The sequence below is a fragment of the Aspergillus undulatus genome, assembly GCF_047715775.1.
Source record: "Aspergillus undulatus strain CBS 261.88 unplaced genomic scaffold BDV17scaffold_47, whole genome shotgun sequence".
Taxonomy (NCBI): Eukaryota; Fungi; Ascomycota; class Eurotiomycetes; order Eurotiales; family Aspergillaceae; genus Aspergillus; species Aspergillus undulatus.
The window spans coordinates 105535-124255 of NW_027396651.1; the positions used below are offsets into that span (position 1 = coordinate 105535).

General features: G+C 51.4%; 9 protein-coding genes across 9 annotated transcripts; 5 read left to right on the forward strand and 4 right to left on the reverse strand.

Annotated features, from left to right (window-relative positions):
* Nucleotides 1-446: 446 nt before the first annotated feature.
* BDV17DRAFT_299903 (uncharacterized protein) lies at nt 447-1336 on the reverse strand (the record flags this gene model as incomplete). Its single annotated transcript, XM_073763972.1, has 2 exons — nt 447-1177; nt 1237-1336. 2 exons carry the CDS (start codon nt 1334-1336, stop codon nt 447-449), a joined length of 831 nt encoding a protein of 276 aa, XP_073612815.1.
* Nucleotides 1337-1870: 534 nt separating this feature from the next.
* BDV17DRAFT_299906 (major facilitator superfamily domain-containing protein) lies at nt 1871-3859 on the forward strand. The gene is made up of 3 exons (XM_073763973.1): nt 1871-2323; nt 2381-3056; nt 3142-3859. Exons 1-3 carry the CDS (start codon nt 2124-2126, stop codon nt 3679-3681), a joined length of 1416 nt encoding a protein of 471 aa, XP_073612816.1. The 5' UTR covers nt 1871-2123; the 3' UTR covers nt 3682-3859.
* Nucleotides 3860-4185: 326 nt separating this feature from the next.
* Nucleotides 4186-5615, reverse strand: BDV17DRAFT_299908 (DUF1295 domain protein; the record flags this gene model as incomplete). Its single annotated transcript, XM_073763974.1, has 2 exons — nt 4186-4640; nt 4711-5615. The coding sequence occupies 2 exons, from the start codon at nt 5613-5615 to the stop codon at nt 4313-4315; spliced, it is 1233 nt and encodes a 410-aa protein (XP_073612817.1). The 3' UTR covers nt 4186-4312.
* Nucleotides 5616-6859: 1244 nt separating this feature from the next.
* On the reverse strand, nt 6860-8459 carry BDV17DRAFT_293964 (class I SAM-dependent methyltransferase; the record flags this gene model as incomplete). Its single annotated transcript, XM_073762734.1, has 2 exons — nt 6860-7070; nt 7636-8459. The coding sequence occupies 2 exons, from the start codon at nt 8457-8459 to the stop codon at nt 6860-6862; spliced, it is 1035 nt and encodes a 344-aa protein (XP_073612818.1).
* A 224-nt stretch (nt 8460-8683) lies between these two features.
* Nucleotides 8684-9409, forward strand: BDV17DRAFT_293965 (methyltransferase family protein; the record flags this gene model as incomplete). The annotated part of the gene is made up of 1 exon (XM_073762735.1): nt 8684-9409. One exon carries the CDS (start codon nt 8684-8686, stop codon nt 9407-9409), a length of 726 nt encoding a protein of 241 aa, XP_073612819.1.
* A 312-nt stretch (nt 9410-9721) lies between these two features.
* BDV17DRAFT_293966 (uncharacterized protein) lies at nt 9722-10608 on the forward strand (the record flags this gene model as incomplete). The annotated part of the gene is made up of 2 exons (XM_073762736.1): nt 9722-10127; nt 10217-10608. 2 exons carry the CDS (start codon nt 9722-9724, stop codon nt 10606-10608), a joined length of 798 nt encoding a protein of 265 aa, XP_073612820.1.
* A 2307-nt stretch (nt 10609-12915) lies between these two features.
* BDV17DRAFT_293967 (bifunctional terpene synthase/polyprenyl synthetase family protein) lies at nt 12916-15381 on the forward strand (the record flags this gene model as incomplete). Its single annotated transcript, XM_073762737.1, has 9 exons — nt 12916-13207; nt 13257-13285; nt 13333-13595; nt 13661-14294; nt 14349-14503; nt 14549-14715; nt 14768-14859; nt 14928-15014; nt 15067-15381. The coding sequence occupies 9 exons, from the start codon at nt 12916-12918 to the stop codon at nt 15379-15381; spliced, it is 2034 nt and encodes a 677-aa protein (XP_073612821.1).
* A 151-nt stretch (nt 15382-15532) lies between these two features.
* BDV17DRAFT_293968 (uncharacterized protein) lies at nt 15533-15970 on the reverse strand (the record flags this gene model as incomplete). Its single annotated transcript, XM_073762738.1, has 2 exons — nt 15533-15794; nt 15924-15970. 2 exons carry the CDS (start codon nt 15968-15970, stop codon nt 15533-15535), a joined length of 309 nt encoding a protein of 102 aa, XP_073612822.1.
* Nucleotides 15971-16826: 856 nt separating this feature from the next.
* Nucleotides 16827-18160, forward strand: BDV17DRAFT_293969 (uncharacterized protein; the record flags this gene model as incomplete). Its single annotated transcript, XM_073762739.1, has 2 exons — nt 16827-17832; nt 17892-18160. 2 exons carry the CDS (start codon nt 16827-16829, stop codon nt 18158-18160), a joined length of 1275 nt encoding a protein of 424 aa, XP_073612823.1.
* Between the last annotated feature and the right edge of the window lie 561 nt (nt 18161-18721).

The window sequence follows — 18721 nt, forward strand, 5'->3', positions numbered from 1 at the left end:
TGGATAAAAACTTCAGCATTAGATATTTGTTCCTCGCTGCACTGATTGAGGTATAGTATTTCGGGTCGCGGATGGACGGGAAAGATACATACTGTGTGTGTGGCGGCGCGCGCTCTCCTTCATACACCCCACTAGCCTCTACTTAGAACAGTACTCTCTTCAAACCACGCTCAAGCTACTCCGTAAAATTACCAATCAACACAAATACGTAGTATAGTCTTAATGAATGCTTGTCATGCATTGGTGGGACCCTGTTGGCCACGATGCTCGACTCGGCGACATCAAGCTTTGCTAAACATATATTTCCTGCAGGTCGATAACTTTGCTGTGCCAATGTACTTTGGTCACTCTAATAACACAGGGAGCATCTTGAACTTTGCGATGGAGAAGTATAAATTTTCCATAACGCCATAATATGCTGCAGATGGTATACACAGACAAAGAATCTACCAAGCCCCCACAATCCCCGCAATAGGAATATCAATACCCGTCGTATACGTCGCAGTATCACTCAGTAGATAAACATACGCACCACCCAATTCCTGCGGCAGCGCTAACCGGGGCATACCACCATAGTACTTCATCTTCGTATCCCAATCAGGACTCGTCTCAACGTAGTACGTGAGCGCGGTCTTCACGAACCCAGGACTGATACTATTAACACGGATCCCGTGCTTCGCCCACTCCATCGCAAGGGTATGTGTCATGTTCCGCACAGCCGCTTTCGTACCTCCGTATGGCGCACTTGGTGCCGCGCGATTGGGGCGGTAAGATGTCATACTCGCCGTGAAAACAATAGACCCCTTAATCCCCAGCTTGATAAATGTATTCGCAGCCGCAGTCGCGCAGTTCCACGCGCCGAAGACATTCAGTTCGAAAAGGCGCTTGACCTGGTCGAGGGTGAAGTCCAGTGCGGGCTGGTGTTTTGTTGCGCCGGCGTTGGCGATTAGGCCGTCGAGGCGGCCGGTTTGGGAAACGATGGCGTCGAGGGCGGATTGGACAGAGGACTCGGAGGTTACGTCGCACTGGATGAAGGAGAAGCGCTTGGGGTTCTTGGAGGCGAGCTCGTCGAAGGGGTCAGAGGGCTCGGAGATGTCGAGGGAGAAGACGTGTGATGCGTTGTTGGCTAGGCAGACTTCTGCGAGGCCGAGGCCGATGCCTTGGTTTGCGCCGGTGACTGTGTTTGTTCTTGTGAGCGATTGTACGCGCGAACACGCTGGAAGGTAAGGGACTTACTGGCAATGACCTTTCCGGCCAGAGTGATCTGCCAGTTGTGGTCTGGTCCGGGAAGGGTGCTCACCATGGGGGTGGCTTCTGAAGATCCGTTTGTAGCCATTGTATAGAGTTGAAGTGTAGAAGAGAGATGCCAGATGCAATTGAGTGATAATTTGTTCCTTGCAGCCGTCCAGCTATATATACGATAGAAAAAAAAAAAAAAAGAAATTCACCCCTCCGGAAGACCTCCGACCAAATTTCACATACCCCTCCCCCTCTGCCCCTCACGACGTCACAGCAGAGCTCATTAGATAGCAACAATGCAAAGTTGAAGCTATAGACAAGCATCATTGGTGAAACGACACTCCAGCCCCAGTGGCCGCGAGCCGCGTTCTGACCGCGAAGCGCGGCCAGCAATGCACACCTCCAACTCTTACTCCGCTCGCTGTGGAACCTTACACTGACTCGAGGATGCATCAAAGTGGAAACTGAAGCGACGCTCCTCCACGCGAGAAGGCCACTCCCGGAACCCCGGACAACAGCAGTCGAAATGCTGGGGGCGGAGACACTACTTCGGACAATGAGTGGATTGCAACCCCAACCCCGGACACGAGATCAGTCCATGCCCATGCGTCATGGCGTTTCTCTTGCCTGTTTCTTGTACTCTCGCTAAGGTTGTTACTTCCGATGCCCGCCGTGGCTTTCCATTCCCCTGGGCGAAGGTGTCATATACCCCTGCACAATCACTTGGCTACGCCGATCTATAAATCCAGCTAGTCCTCTCGCCGTCTGTCTCTGTCTTGTTTCTCCAGTCTAGTCTAGTCAGTCAGTCCAGTTTTCACTTTGACTTGACTCAACTCTTTGCTCTTTTCCTTTTTCCTGATACCCCGTTGTTCGCTATTGCCATTATGGGAAAAGACGCGCACGACGCCAGCTCCATGACTGAGGTCGAGGACATCGAGGGCAAGCCCGCCGCTACCCATGAAGCCCTAGTGGCAGGCTACGTGCCCGGCACAGACGAGGAAAAGAAACTCGTCCGCAAGATCGACCTGTACCTCTTACCCTGTATCTGGGTCATGTACCTGCTGAGTTATATGGATCGGACGAAGTAAGTATCTGTCCCACCTTGATTCCCAACCTAGAATATCCAGCTAATAGGTGGTAGTATCGGAAACGCCAAAGTCGCTGGCATGGAAACCGACCTCGACCTCGACAGCAACCGCTACTCCATCGCCCTAGTCGTCTTCTTCATCGGGTACGTCGTCTTCGAAATCCCCAGCAACATGCTCCTCGAGCACATCCGCCCAAACATCTACCTCCCCTCTATCATGTTCGCGTGGGGGTTAATCACAATCGGAATGGCCTTCGTCGACAGCTACCAAGGGCTCATCGGGTTCCGCGTCGCAATGGGTGTTCTCGAGGCTGGATTCGCGCCGGGCGTGCTACTTGTTATTTCATCATGGTATAAGAAGTCTGAGCAGTCGAAGCGCTTTGCGGTGTATATCTCTGCTGCGATTCTGTCCGGTGCGTTTGGCGGGTTGATTGCGGGGGGTATTGTTAGTGGGTTGGATGGTGCGCATGGGATTGAGGGGTGGCGGTGGCTTTTTATTGTCGAGGGGGCGGCCACGGCGGGGGTTAGTATTATTGCGAGTTTCCTGCTGCTTGATTTCCCGTCTGCCACAAAACGACTCAACGAGAAGGAGAGGGAACTTGCTTTGGCGCGCATGGCGGCGGAGAGTATGCTTGTTGAAGTCCATGACGGGCCGGCTCTTACCCACGGACAAGCCCTCAAGGCGAGTTTGAGTAACTGGAAGACGTGGCTTTTTGTTGTTGGGTATATGGTATGTTCCTCTTCAATCCCTTACCCTACCCTATCCTCTCACAGCCTCAAGACTACCCCCTCTAATACATATGATTGGTAACTAGGCAATCGTCGGCTCCTCAACCCTCTCCTACTTCTACCCAACCCTAATGGAAGGCCTCGGCTACGAAGGCAACATGAAGCAATACATGGTGATCCCCATTTACGCTGCCGCCTTCGTCTGCAACGCCATAGTCGGCTACTTCGCGGACCACCACCAAGCGTATCGCGGGTGGTTCCTGGTCTCCATGATGACAGTCGCGATGGTGTGCTCTATCATTATCTGCGCCATCTACAACCTCCAAGCGCGCTACGCCCTCCTCGTGATCATGGGTATGGGCCTATGGGCGAGTAACGGATTATCACTCGCCTATGCGTCTACGAGTTTCGGGGAGATGCCGAGGGAGATTCGGGCGATTTCTCTCGCCTTGGTTAATGCCATGGGCAATTTGGCGCAAATTTATGGTGCCTACCTGTTTCCGGATAGCGATGAGCCCAAGTATCTTATGGGGTTTGGGGTTATTAGTGGGTTGTGCTTTACTGGGGTGGTGTCTTATTTTGCGTTGCAGATTTTCTTGAGGAGGGGGTCGAGTGCGAGAGTTTGAGTTGAGTATGTATCCTGACCTTTTGCTGCCTATCCGAGGACCAGAGAGGGGATGAGGATTATGGTGATGATAGAGATGGGGACCGACTGGATGATTTCCGTTCGCTTACGAAGTATATATCTATGGGCAGTGCCCTTTCACGACTTATCATGAGAATATCAGTAACGAAACAGCGAATTATACCAACTTTTTTACAGATTCTGGGCCATTTTGAAGTCCCATCTCACTGAGACAAACTAATGCTGATACTGAGAAACCCGGTATATAGAGATGGGAAGGTGCAGTGGTCTACCTAAGGTACGTGAGGCCGGTCGCTCCTTGCCCAGTGGCACCATTGATCCATAGGTTGTAGTTCAGGACGAAGAAGGAAGGACCCAAATCTCAGTTGAAGATTTGAAGGAGCAAAAATGGGAAGGTGCTGTTTCAGTGGACGTTTTAAGTTAATGCGTTTAGTCGTTTCATACAATAAAGGGACGGCCACGACCTTGGTAAATGCTTCAAGTCCTCCATTCTCACAAATATCCTATAGAGAGAAAATAAAACAATCAAAGATTCATTCCAGTCAGTCATAAGTACTAGTGTACATTCCAAACCCAGCTTATAGTGGTGCTCAGGGTTCATGTTCATTCAATCAACGAAGCAACTCCCTAACCCCCCTTTCAAGCACAACACCAGCGACACCAGCCCCAATAACAACCCAAGACCACTTATTCGTGATCTCCTTGAGGCCAGGCCAGAAAGAGTTCTTCTCAGCGCGGTACTCGTCGAACTGGCGCGCCTTGACGGGGTCCTCCTTCGCGTAGCGCTCCTCCTGCGTCTGCTCGTTCTCGGCGTCGCCGCCGATGAAGCGCAGGAAGACGTGGTTTGCGATTGGGCCGAGCGCTGTCAGCGGATGGAAGAGGCCGGCGCCGATTAGGAGGATAGGGAAGGAGAAGTGAATAAGGGCGTCGCCGAGGTAGCTGGTAATGAATGTTAGTATGTGTTTGGGTTGTGAGGTGGATGGGGGTAGGCGGGAAAGGGAAAACATACTTCGGGTGTCGAACAATACTCCAAACACCATCGCGGCAAAGACCACTCGCCGAGCGGTCCTTCTTATGCGCAGCGAGTCTCGCATCAGCGAGAACCTCCATGGCAAATCCAGCGGAGAAGAGCAAGACAGCAAGAGAAGTGAAGCACGAGCGGGTATCCCCGCCCAGAACGGGGCTCGCACGGAGCGATTCACCGGTCGCGCGGAAGGGCAGGGTAAACGGCAACGAGATGATCGTCTGCATGACAGCCTCGGGGAGGAACATGCTGAAGAACGACTTGTTCCAGAATTCCGGGTCCTTCTTGAGGGGTTCATAGCGGGGGTCATCCTTCCCGCGCTCGATGCCCCGTGTTGCGATGCGGTAGAAGAGACGCGAGCCCCAGGCTGTTACGCCGCCGAGGAGAAGCTTCTCGGCGTACGAGAGGCTAGACCATGCGGATGAAACAGATAACCCGTCGTTCACGACCCGGTTCCCGATTGCACTCCACCACGCGTTCAGCGTCATTCCAGTTGGCCAAAGCCAGTCCTTCCCCTCAGCTCGATCCGTATACCGCGCAACCCCATACGCGACTGTTGAGAAGGCCGCGTGCAACGTAAACGAAGGAACCACAGTCGCCTGCAGCAATCCCAACGCCGTAGCGCTGTGCCCAGGCTGGAAGTGAGTCCCGTATAGGTCCTGCTCGGCACCAGAACTTATACCACCCGTGTACCCCGGTGTTCCGGCCCCAGGGCCAACCGGGCCTGTGTGAGAGGTGACATGCTGGCGCGCCTTATCCCAGCCCGAGCTGAAGTGTGAGCCGTAGCGGTCTTGTTCTGCGCCAGCGGTGTTGTGGAATTGGGCGGCCGCCCTGTCGAAGTGCGGCGGGCCCGTTGAGAGCCTGCTGTTGTAGACGTCTTGTTCTGCCATTTTGATGGACAGTTGGTTGTTTCTGGATGGGGGAAATGGGAGGTGAGGAGGTTCATATAGGGCGCTGTCATGGTTGCATCATTGTAATGTGATGCTGATATAATGACGTCATTGTTGGATGCTCCGAGAGCTCCGCAGGGGATGATGAAAGCTGCCAAGGATCGTGAAATTAATTGTTACGAGACGGGAAAGGTATTTCTAAGCTGAGAACATTATAGTAGTTGTAGAGAGGATAATTTTCAAGTTGAAAGTTCTTCGTACACGGAATATATCAACAGGGCCCAGGCTGCATCGCGAGTTAGGGTTGAGATAGACTACCCGCGTAGACAGGTACTCCGCAGACAGCCGAACCGGGGCTCTAATTCAGTTCACTACTGTATGGGCCAACCGAAGCCTTCCACGGACTTGAGGCTGGATTATCTCAGAACGTGCGGTCGCTGCTTGATGACTTGCACAAAGTCAGGGTCAAATGGCAGAGTTTCATTAACGATATCACAGCCAGGTGTGTCTTGCATACCACCTGTCCATTCGTACTAGTTCACCCAACCCGTCCTGGGCCGATCTCGACTTGCAGTCTTCGTTCCACGAATGCGTGGTACAGCTGTTGTGGGAAGAGTGTCCTCGGCAGAGGAATTTCTAGGTATTAGTGGATATGAGGTTCTCGCGAGGCAGCTCGCGGAGGAAAGAAGACGAACCTTAGTCATGGAAGAGTGGATGAAAGAGAGGTAGATGTATTTCTAGATAGCAGTAAAACGAGCGGCGTCAAAACAGAGAATCCTATCTATTCACCGATTTGATCACAATTTGTCTCTTTCTCCCTTGACTGTTCCTCTGCCTTTCTCACGAGCCTTCATCTCAAAACTACTTCATATAACACTCCGACGAGAAAAAGGGATCCGTATCCTTAGCAGCTCGGAGCGAATGGGCGTGCTGGAGATCATGCGAGAAATCGTCCAATTTCTTCAGCAGGCCTCGATTTCCTGCAATCGCATCTTTCGGCCACCCTCCGGCTCAGCGTCGGGGCCAGTGAAGCAGATGTTCCACCTCATGAAGTCACTATAAGCTGCAAGATGGCTAGCTAGATAGCTTGGCAGGGCCGTGGAGTTGAAGCGAGTGGCCCAGCGGGCGGGGGAGCGTGAGCTACTCACTGTTCAGCAATTTATCGTCAAGTTTCATCAGCAGGGCATGGGCGCGATAGAGCACCGGCGTTGGCATGTTGTTAGGTGTTGTCTCCCATCGGCACCTTACACATCGACCTCGTTGCTCCAGGTCTGGAACAGGTCAACGGGCCTCTTGGCTTCTGTATGCACGGGGTTCTCGTCGTCAGTAAGAACGATGTACACGATGCGCCTGAACTCATTGGAGATGGATTCGGCCTTCTCGGGAAATACCATGTGTGGGTTTCTGGCTTTGGAGGCGTCGGTTAGTCTCCATGTCTTTTCCATCTTGCCGGTTCTAGTTGGTTAGTTAGGGGTAACTCAACGTAGATAGTTTCTTTTTCGGTTTCGGTAGGGGAATTGAATCGATGGGAATAAACTGATGGAGAAGGGAAAGGAGAGGGAGAGGGAGAGATGATTCCCAAGAGGGACATTTGTGTGTTTATATATAGTAAGATCTGAGGCTTCCGTAACGGAGGAAAGTGCGCCCCCCGTCCTTCATTCTCTCAATGCAAGATTCAATGGCCTTTCTTAAGACCAAGAGCCGTCAATGACTCCTTCTGTCCTGGACAAAGGCAGGACAGCGCCAGCATATGAAAGGCTTAGTTCCTGACACAAGGAGAACAAAACCACGAGGACAAAGGTACATATGTCAATGGAGTAAAGCGAAAGGGTATCTCAAGAGAGAAAATAATCTAGATAGCTTTCCTTCTGTGCAAGTAGACAACCAGGGACAAGATAATAACATACATCATGCTCACCAACCGTGACGGAACCTTGTCTATCAGTCTATACTTCACAGTCACAGCTAGTCATCATACCAACCTCACCAACAACCCACAATTCTCAAGTCCAAGTCTCACTCAAGGCCCGGCCTCCCCCCCTCAACGACCAAATACGGAAACCCCATGACATCCCCAACTTGATGCCCCTCCCACTCTCCAACATTCTTATCCAAGCTAAACGCAGTTCTAACAAAAACATCCACAAACCCAATCTCACACATCAAGTCCTCAATCCAATCCCGTTTAATCCCATGCCTCTCAACGCCCTCCAATTTCCCCGGCGGATGGAACTTGATTGCTTCGGGGCCGAAGTCCTCGAAGTCAGTTAACGCTACCCGCCCGCCGGGGAGTAGGCAGTTGAAAAGGGTAGAGAGGAATAGGTGTAGATCGGGGACGTGGTGCATTACGAGGTGCGAGAGAATGAGGTCGTATTTCCGGCGGGGGCCGGTTGGTTGGGTTTTATCTTGGGAAGGGAGAGAGAGGTCGTTTGGGTTTGTGAGCAGCGTGCAGATGGGATGGATATTGATATCATTACCGTTGTTATTGTTGCTCTGCAGGCGCCGCGGCTCGTCAGTGGTGCTTGTTGGAGGTTCCCACGCGGTTGTACTCTTATTTCCGCCGCCATATATCTTCGCCTTCAACACCTCAATCATCCCATGCGCCGGATCAACAGCGACAATTTCATGTACGAGCGGTGCGACGCGCAGCGTGAGTAGCCCTGTGCCGCATCCTACTTCGAGGACATCGAGACCGGTTCCCTGCCTTGATTTCTTGCGTTCGGAGAGGGTCTCGATTATGGGGCTGAGAGTCTCGAACGCAAGCCGGGTCGCTTCCTGTACGGAAGGGTTCTTGTCCCAGTTTAAGGCTTCGTTGTTGAAGCGCGAGGTGTCTGCTCCTGCCATGGCCACGTCCTGAACTTCAGGAGAAGCGTTGCGATTGATTCAGTGGGTAGGACAGAACAAGAATTGGGAATGGTGTTGCCGTCGGTAGTCGGGAACATTCATCTTGTGCGACGCGAGCGTGCGGGGTATAAATACTAGCTGACGGGACCCTGCGTCTCCATCTATCTCCAACTCCAACTGCAGCTTTAGCCTCTACGCTATCGAACACAATTGAGCTCCATATCATGCCATCCCTCTCCTCCTCAACCCTCTCGCTCGTCCTGTTGGTAGCAGGCTACCTGCAAGCGCGCTGCATGACAAGCCCAAACCCAGCTCGCTCTTCGAACCTTCCACTGCACAACACCGACCGAATCCGCTTCCTGACAACAACAACCATGGACCTCTTAACGCACGCCTCGAATGCAGCAACAATATACCAAGTTCTGATCACCCTGTTCTCTCCTTCTCCCCCCTCAGAACTTGATCGCTACATCACACAGACTCTCCTCCCCTACCCAGAAAATCTAAACCCGGGCACAGTCCACTGGTCCCTTTCCACGATTGCGAACTTGATCCTCGTCGCCGTCGGAGCCGCAGTAAGACTCTCCGCATACGGCAATCTCGGCCAAAACTTCACATTCCATCTCGCGCACCCGGACCGGCTAATCACGGACGGTGTCTACGGCTACCTACAGCATCCGAGTTATACGGGGCTTGTGCTTGTAAATATCGGTTATGCGGGGCTTGTTATTGGGAGGCTGGATACGCCGGCTGTTTGTTTGGTTCCTGGGGCTCTGTTGGGAGTGCTGAGGGAGTGCGAGTGGTTGTTGCTGGGCTTGGGGGTGTTGGTGCTTTTTGTGGTTATGGGGGTTAGGATTCGGGATGAGGAGAGGATGTTGAGGGGGAGGTTTGGGGGTGAGTGGGAACGGTGGCATAGACGGACGGCGAGGTTGGTTCCGGGGGTTTTTTGATCTGTTCTTGTAGTTCATTTCGCATTGTTTGTTGTCGACCTTTGGTGACCGCTAAGAATTCGCTTCAACGCCGAACTTACTATTAGTCAGGATCCGCTCGGTCATATATCGTATCGTTCTACTTCCTATTTATATTTCTTCTGTATATAGTGTAGCTTCGCTGCTAGATTCAATGAATCAGACCTTTATATTTGGGTGGTGAGATACCGAAGATTACGTACGCCGCGAACTCCGACATTTGTATATAGTTAGGTGTTGTGGTGTCGGAGTTTGTCCGGGCTCGTCACGAGCTCCCCAGCCTCCGTTCCCGCTATGGTCCGTGTGAGCTCTCCACCTCCACCAGATCGTTACTCCTCACTCGTCTCGTCACTCCTTCTCAACTCACCACCTCCCATCACCACCCCTTCCTTCCGTCGCTATCAACAAAAATCACGCAATATGGGCATCATCAAACGCACCCTAAAGCTAGGCACCTACACAGGCCTAGCCTCAGTCGCCGGCTTCTTCGCCTACACCCGCAACGACCGCTTTGTGCCCATGCCCGCGACCGACCCGATCTTCGCCCACGCCCTTTACAACAAGTTCAATCCATCCAAGAACCCCACCACCCACGATCTATGCGTGCGCCGCGTCCCGCTATCCGAGATTAGTCCATCGCTGCTGGAGAAGAAGGGGAAGCTAGTTGAGGCGTTTTGCGCGGGTGTTTGGAGTGGTTGGGGTAAGTGATTGAATTTGCCGTGACCGGGATTGGGTTTCCGATCGCGATTTTTGGATATAACCATGCTAATTATTTCTTTTGATTAATAGGATATGCGTTTCAGCGATCGTACCTGTCCCGTAAATACGAAGCCGAAACACCCGATCACCTCTGGTCGAACGAGCAGCTGGCCTCCTCGAACTACGACGTCGGAACCCTGATCACCGACCACTTCGAGGTCGTTGAGAAGACGAACGACCGCATTGTTGTTCGCTGCGGTGACTCGCCTCGTCGACAGGACGTGCGCACTTCCGACGGATTGTTCGAGATGTCCGCTGTTGTCAAGCCCGACGAGGGCGTCGCGGAGTTCGGTCTGAAGAGCTGTTTCTATCAGGGACTGGGAAAGGCTGAAGGCGCACCCATGCCTCCTCATATTACTTGGTTGCACCAGCAGTATACCAAGTTGTGGTTGGAGACGGCCCTATACAAGGTTAGGAGGTAGATGTGGAAGGATCGGAGTGTACATACGGATATGAATATAATACCAGGCAATTTGATCACAAACCTTGACTGAGTGTAAGTACTTTGACTAACAAACTTTCAATGCAGACCGCACATAATCGCTTGGGAATGTATTCGGGTTCCGGCCAATGTCTCGGCACAAGTGTGAGGGAGACTTTTCAGTCATCCATGTACTTGACACAACATATCGTCTCAGCGTTCCCATTCGATAACAGCCATGATTGACGGAGCGTTCGGTCTGCATTGACCTCATACTCAAGATTTCCGGCTCAACGCCTGGGGTTCGCTGACTCTTTGGGGCTCCTCACTCGCAATTTAGCGGACTCGAAACATGCACGGCGACGAAATCAGCTCAGTGCGGCACGATTAGACGTCAAACGTATATCGCAAAGTGCTTAGACAGCCGCCAAGGCGCCTGAAACAAAAAGCTCCCATCTAGTACGTCCCATCTGGTGTTATGGAAGTCGTCTCAGCAGCCACCGTGACCAGGCGGATACGCTCAATTCCCGATATCCACATCATGTGGTAGGCAGCGGTTCTGGCGCATGACATCTCAACGTTATCAGGGAGGAGTGCTCGTCGTCAGTCGCCAGCAGGGTGCTATTGAAACGTCGTACAATTTGTCAACCGCAAGGACCTGACGCGTCGTGATTCTTGAAGGGGACGGGCGATGGCTTAAACCATTGGAGCTGAATTATGTAGCTGTCCCAAAGCTGCAATTCACTCGACGAAACAGGTTCAGTCCAGCCGCAGAGCTCTCAAAAAGCATGCTGATAAAGTTTGAGAGTGGATACGGTTACGCTTCCGCGGCCAAAGCGAACCCCCTGCTTGATGCAAAAGACAGATTGGATGGTGCCTTGAGGGTGTACTGGAAGGCAATGAGAAGAAAGTGGGCAGAGACGCGGACGGATTCGCTGAACGTCATTTCCTCTATGAGAGAATTGTATCCCTGGTCTGACCATCCGGCTTGCTGTCGTATGCAATGAGCCGGCTCACTAACTGGGGTCCTATGCTTCGAATCGAGTCCGTCTTTCTAATAGACGTCTTCCTAGTACACGAATCCCCATGCCTGGCGGCTCCGGAATTTGCGATGCGCGAGAACACACGGGTTCGATGACTGGCAGCCACATATACCTGCTGTCTCACTTGCCTATGCGACGGATTTCTCTTGTGTATTGCCGTAATCCAGACGGAGAATATCTGAGATGCCATCCATGTTGGAAACAGGGCAAGAGCCCCCGGTCATACCAGCATACCCCGGCGTTCGCGGACTCAGTCCCACAGATGGGCATTTGGCCCTCTATTGGTGATATCTAGGTTGGACCATGCCGCGTTTTCCGTGGCTTTCGGATCTCAGTTTTCGACTCTGTCAACCACGGTAGGTGTCAGAGTTTTGCAGAGACATCACTTAGGTGACAATTATCTGAAATGGGTATGTGGGAAATTCAAGCCAAAGGTCCGTGGGTCATCTGAGTCCAGTAGGTGTTGTCGAACAGTTACAATGTAGGCATCTGCCATGACCCAGCGAGGACGCCGTTGCACTCTACCATTGAAGCCAAGTAAATCCTTGTCACAAGGTGTTGCAAAACATGTCGAGTAGCTCGAACTCGACGGGGCTCAGAAGACAATAGGAGCGTCTGTTATCTTGCACGACCATCGGAAGATATTGTTGTGCTTTCCTGGTGGATAATATCTTGGTTGGCTGGCGAGGGAAGGACTGGGCCAGGTGAGTACAAAGAACAACAAAGGCGGCTTAAATATGAGCCGAAATTTGTCATTTGACTGAGGGCCAGCTTGGTTCTCTCTGGTTCTTTTTAGTAACTAGTGGCGTCAAGCTACAGAGAGCGAACCGTAGCACCAGCGGCACCAGCATAGTATGCAAACCTCGCGTGTGGGTAGTTCAATTCTCCGGCCATGCTGTGCAAACTGCAAAACTCAGTCTTCTGATAAAGGGGACGTGCTACATATGACTGGCAGTAGCTCGTTTCGATGATTGGCAAGCACGACACCAAGTCAGCGGTCTCCTGGTAAGCTGCAGTCGATATCCACATCAACCAATCTCAAGCTGAATTATGCAGGATGACGAATGAACAATGCGCCATGATTGGCTCGCGGATCTGAAGCCAACAGGCCGAAAGCAAATGCAGATATGGTATGTGATCGATGAGCAAGGAAGATGCAGGTTTGTATTTGCTTCTTCGCTATCGCGGGATTGCCGGATGGTCTATAAAAGGCAACCACAGCACCACGCTGACTTTGGCAACCACGACCCTGCCTTCTATTCACCATGGCTTGCACACCTGACAACTTCTCCTTCAATGACTTCAAATTTCCTCTGTTCCCAGAACGGCCCGAAACACATTTCAACACTATACCCTATCGTACCTGGGACCATGACTCTGACTGCTCGGAAACGATCGACCAAGTCATATCGGACTGGGAGGCTGTCACTGGAAAAAATGTTTCGAAGGCTCTTGGGGCCCGATCTCGCGATCTGCCACTCTATCTGGCCCCTGAATGCCCTCCGCATATTTTGCCTCGGTTTGTGAGGTTCGCATACATTGCTTTCTTCTGGGACGGTTGGTCGTATCCGTGATCCTGTCCTTGTATTATTCTGACATTTACTAGACGCCACAGACGCCGTCGATGCAACTGAGGTAGGTAATTCTATTGCAACTTCTTCCCATGATGCTGAAGAGTTCAGCATGAGAGGATCCAACTGGACTTGCGTGCGGCTATTCTCTCAGAGGTGAAGCTAGGACGGCACAACAAATGCGAGTTTGAGGTGAACAATCTCTATGTCCAGAGTCTCATGGCCCTTCTGGATGGGGTTGAAGATATTGGCTCTCATTTTAAAGCCAAATATGATGTTTTCGACTCAGGCCTTGCAGCCCAAATTGTGCCTCCATTGCAAACCGTGACTTGGGAGACCTACAAGGCACACAGAACCAAGACTGTCGGTGGCAAGTACGTATATTCAGCCACCCGAGAATTACGCTTGTGTAAACGAGGACACTGACTATGGTAACCAGAGTTCTGTCGAGACTGGTGCCTGCCATTAATGGCATCCGCTGCAGCGACGAGGAGCTTGACTCAGTAGCCCACATGATACAGTTGGGTGATCTGATTACGGGTCTGACAAATGACTTTCATAGCTTCCATAAAGAGTTCAACGAACATTTCCTGGCGGAAAATCTTGACTACATCCACAATGGAATGGCGGTCCTCATGAGTAATTATGGTTACGACGAACGTGAGGCGGAAAGCATCCTGAAGCAAGAGGTCCTGTCTTTGGAGAAACAACTGATGTCAGAGTATGAAGCGTGGAACTCCTCCGCAACACCAAAGTCGGACGAGCTGCGCCGGTACATGTTCATATCGATTCTCACTATCGGCGGCGTCAACCACTGGCAGTCTATCACACCGCGATACCACCGGAGTGACTTGACTACGACGGCTTTCGATCGAGCTCAACTAGTTGGACGAGGATATGATGGTAAAAGGCGGTTGGCAAATTGTCCTCCGCCAGTAATGGCCCTTACGCTAAAAACAAATGATGACCTAGGGACGCATAGCCCGCTGGAGACCCTTCAAGAGGTCGTCAGTGCAGTCGACTCTCGGCACCAAGAGATTTTGGCCCCATTTGAGAAAGCGCCGGCTGAACAGGTACGCTCTTCACCCGCAGGGTGTTCTGATACTTTCAGATACTAAACGGGGCAGATTGTCCTGGCTCCGTGGGAGTACATACGGTCTCTTCCTGGGAAGAAAACGCTGGGCCGTGTAATTGAGTGCCTTGAAATATGGTTTACCTTGTCTGAGAACTCAACGGACATCATCCGAGAGTCTACAAGGGTTCTCTTCGATGCGACATTAATGTAGCTTCCCTATCCCGCTGATTGACCGCATCGCTAACAACCCAGGCTCGACGACATACAAGACGGGTCGCAGCTTCGTCGAGGAAGACCAGTAGCACACGCCGTCTTTGGCCAGCCGCAGACTGTCAACAGTGCGACATATCTCTTCGTCAAAGGTAGTCGGCAGTTAAAGGGTCTAAAGCGGGACAATGAGTGTGGAGAGGTATTCTTAGGTGTGTATCTGATAGCAAGACGGCTATGTTCCTCCACTTATCCGCTCTGCAGACGAGCTTGAAACCCTCGCCTTTGGACAAGGCCTAGAACTATATTGGAGGTTCAACACTATACTTCCCTCAACAAAGGACTACCTTGTCATGGTAGACAACAAGACAGGGGGCTTTTTTGGCTAGTTCTCAGACTCCTAGAAGTTGAATCGGAATCCGAGCCGAATCCTGAGCTTCTCCACCTGTTCACCCTGCTTGGACGATACTATCAGATTCGAGATGACTATATGAACCTGGCTTCAGAAGAGGTACCTTGCGCCCTCAATTGGCATGCACCTTGACTAACCCGTCGCCTCTCAGTATACTGCAAAAAAGGGCTTCTGCGAGGACCTATCCGAGGGCAAATTCTCGTTCCCTCTTATCCACTTGCTCCAGACTATCGCTTCTCCGGAGCGCATCCGAGGGGTATTATTCAATCGCGACGGCAAAGTCGAGCTCTCAGTTGAAACAAAACAATTTGTCCTGGATGAGATGAAAGAAGCTGGAAGCCTTTCTTACACCAAGCAAATACTAGATGAGCTATTCGATGCCATGCTGGAAACTTTGGACAATGTGGAAGCAAAGCTGGGCCAGAACAAAAAGCTACGAATCTTCCTTTTATGGCTGAAGATCTAGTCGTCGTCGGCGGCATTACATTTACTGCACCATTGTCTTCGTGTTTCGTGTTATCGCGCCAGAAATTGATACCATGCACTCATTTCACTCCCTCACCTTAAGCCAACATAGTGCTTTTTAAACAGTCTATCGTGCACTTCAATAACTTATTTCAAAAATCCTCGCGATGCGAAGCCTTCCTCTGACTCCTTCCCACACTCGCCCCCTGTCCCGCCGGCGCATCCCCCATCGTAGCATCAACATCCCCCTGCGAGACGATCTTCGATCTTCCCAACTTTGTCGCACCAGTTTCATTCTCAATATCGTCCTCCTTTACGATTCCCTGGTTCCCGCGCGGCGATTGGTAGCGCAGGAGTGCGTAGCCGCCGCCGATTACGGAGGCTATGGCCATGAATGCTATGTTGCGGGAGGATCTGGATGGGGATAGGATATTGTTAGCTGTGTGGGATTTGCGAGGATGTGGATCCTGTTGCGGAATCCTGAGTGGAGTAGAGGAAGGAGTATGGAGGAAGGGATATGGATACGGATATGGCTGAACTCACGTTGCGGGCGATGAGCTCTTGCCCATGTTCATACTTGTCAGAGGCATTTTGAACTTGAGAGTTGTTTTCTGGCTCGCAATCGGTATATGTTTCTCCAAAAGAAATTGTAGAATTGCTAGAGATGAGTCCTCCCAGCAGAGCAGGTTAAGTTATGTATCTACCCGTCAGCCATAGCGGGCCTCGCCACGATGACGCTGGCATGAGGGTGCAATGACGACCGCGTGTCCCGACTTTGATGGGATGAAGGTATTGTCGGCGCATCTTATCTGATCCGCCAATCGCCGGGCGTGATCGGAATTTCATATGGGGCGTGTTGCCCGGGGGGAAGGGGTTACATAGTGAAAATCTCCCTGGGCTTTTACTATCCAAGATACCTAAGAAGAGCGATGAGATCCTTATTTCGACCGATTCTCCATGATATCTTCTTGGGCTGCGTCACCAATTGACTCAGGATCTTGGAATGGAAGGAGCGACTCGGACGGGGAGCCCTGTGGTTCTTTCCTTGCAGAACCCGGTCTTCGGTCGCTCCTTCCTTTTTGGTGGAGCTCACAGTTGATTGCCTCAATCGGAAAGGAACAATATGTTTTCAAGTGCAGCTCCCAGCGTCCGTAAATTCACCCGACCATTGACTTGGGAATAGGGATGACTTCGTCACCCCAAGTTCTACAGATGCACGGCCGGAGGGGCATCCGACATTAGTGTCAAGTATGTCAAAGTGGCTGAAGGCAGCATGTGTTTACGTCCTGAAAAGCGGAGGCTTCTGTGCGTGACAAAGTATGGTAGGCCTGCTCTCATGATCAACTCTATTACTCATTCACCCTTTAAAACTCGCCGGGATGCGAGAGACCATCTCGCTCGAAAACCCCCGTGAAGGAAATAACACAGCATAGCAGCGCACCGACAATGGCGTCACACATTCTGAATTTACCTGTCGAGCTCCGGCTACCGATATATGAGGAGCTACTTGTATCTCCAGAGCCCATTACTTTGACTCAGTATCGCGAAGATCAACCTAAGATCAAAGGCGCGAAGGAGGGTTTTCTAATCACGTCTACACGCCCCGAAAAGCCCAAATTGTGGGTTTCAGTGCCAGTCGGCCAGGGGATGCATGAGCTAGATAGCACGCCATCTGACCACGCTCGTCCATTGAGCAAAGAACCAGACGCCTCTGCTCTGTGTCATGTTTTGCATTTTGTCGATGACCTTTCGGACCTCTTCTCACTTGCACTCGTGATCCATGCCACATATACGGCTTTCAAGTCAAAAGAACTTGCTCTCACTAAAAGCACACTTCTAAGAAATTCGCCTCCGGCGTGGGAGCTGCGAGAGGTGACTGAGATGCCATGGAACTCTCGAAGCTCCCCAGGATGCCAATCACTAGCGGTTAGCTTGTACATTCGTCATTATAACCGAGATCTCTGTCATCTGGCCGCAATCAAGTCCCTGCTCGAAACCCACTGTCAACCTCTCCTTAGCAAACCGATTATTGACGGTCTACGCAACCCCCACAGTCTCGAGGCTGCAGAGGTAGACGCCGCGATCTGGCGCGTCTTCACATTCTGCCATCTGTTTGGAAACAGAAAGGAGAGAGAACAGGACATCCAGGGTCAGCAGCAATGGCTTCGAGGCGAGGGCCAATCAGTCGAGATAGACCTTCCGCCAATATGTCAAACCACACCAGACCCAGCCGATTTCAACACGGTGCTGTTTACCCCTCCTAGTGGATTTGCACAGGGGAACCCTGGTGGTCTCTCACGGCGACAACTTCTAAACATTCTTGATATCTGGATAGCAATGGGCGCACTGCTAGACTTCCTCCGGCAGGAAACTGAGCGTGCGCGGCGGTATGGACTGTTCGATTGTGCTGTTCCAGCTATACGTAGCCCTAAGCAGGAAGTACAGGCACTGAGTAAGACCCTATGCCCTGATGCGTCTGGCATCATTGTTAATATCAGGCTCAGAATACAGGATCCTGGCTCGACTTCATCCCAACACTAGGCCCAGCAGCAATTCTGGAACTTGCACCGCTCGGGTCAAAGTCAGATCCAGATGTTGCCTTTGCGCGGGCGAGTTCAAACGGCTGGACAAATTGGGTACCTTCTTCTTTGAGGGACCCTCGGGCGAATTTTCTGATTAGAGCTGTGCGGAGCGTGCTGCGTGAGTTGCCTGACAATGGACATGACCGGGTGAACGCGATATCCTTAGCAGATACGACCGACGGAGAGGCTTCACTCTAGCGCTTTCTTTTTACGCTTTACGTGACCACGATGATGTACTCTAGATTCAATATCGTTGTTTTATCTATTATCATTTTCAATTCAATAATTCCAATCTGAATGGCTGATGCTCTTGGTTACATTCGTCCAAGATTGCACTCTACATGGACATAATCTGCAGCCCGTTGGACAACCCTAGACAAACGCCAGACCGCTGTAGGCTATTCACTGCTGCCAGTTTACACGCCATGTCCCGACTAGCCCTCAACAGTAACAGAACGCTTGGCCCTAGTAAACCATCAACATCAATCTACCGCCCCAGAAAGCAACAGGTGTCACGAAGGCTGATTCTCGGATTAACACAGCTGCCTTACAAAGTTTCACTCATTAGCAGGGTATTCCCTACATACTCCCTCACGCTGATCAACAGAACAGCGTTGCCTAAACGCCGGGCTGCTAATGTCCCGGGTAATGGGGCTCTTGCAGCTGGTACCACACTATCAATACGACACATCGCTTAAAAAAATAAAATAATAAATAAAAAAAAAAAAAAAAAAAAAAAAAAAAAAAAAAAAAAAAAAA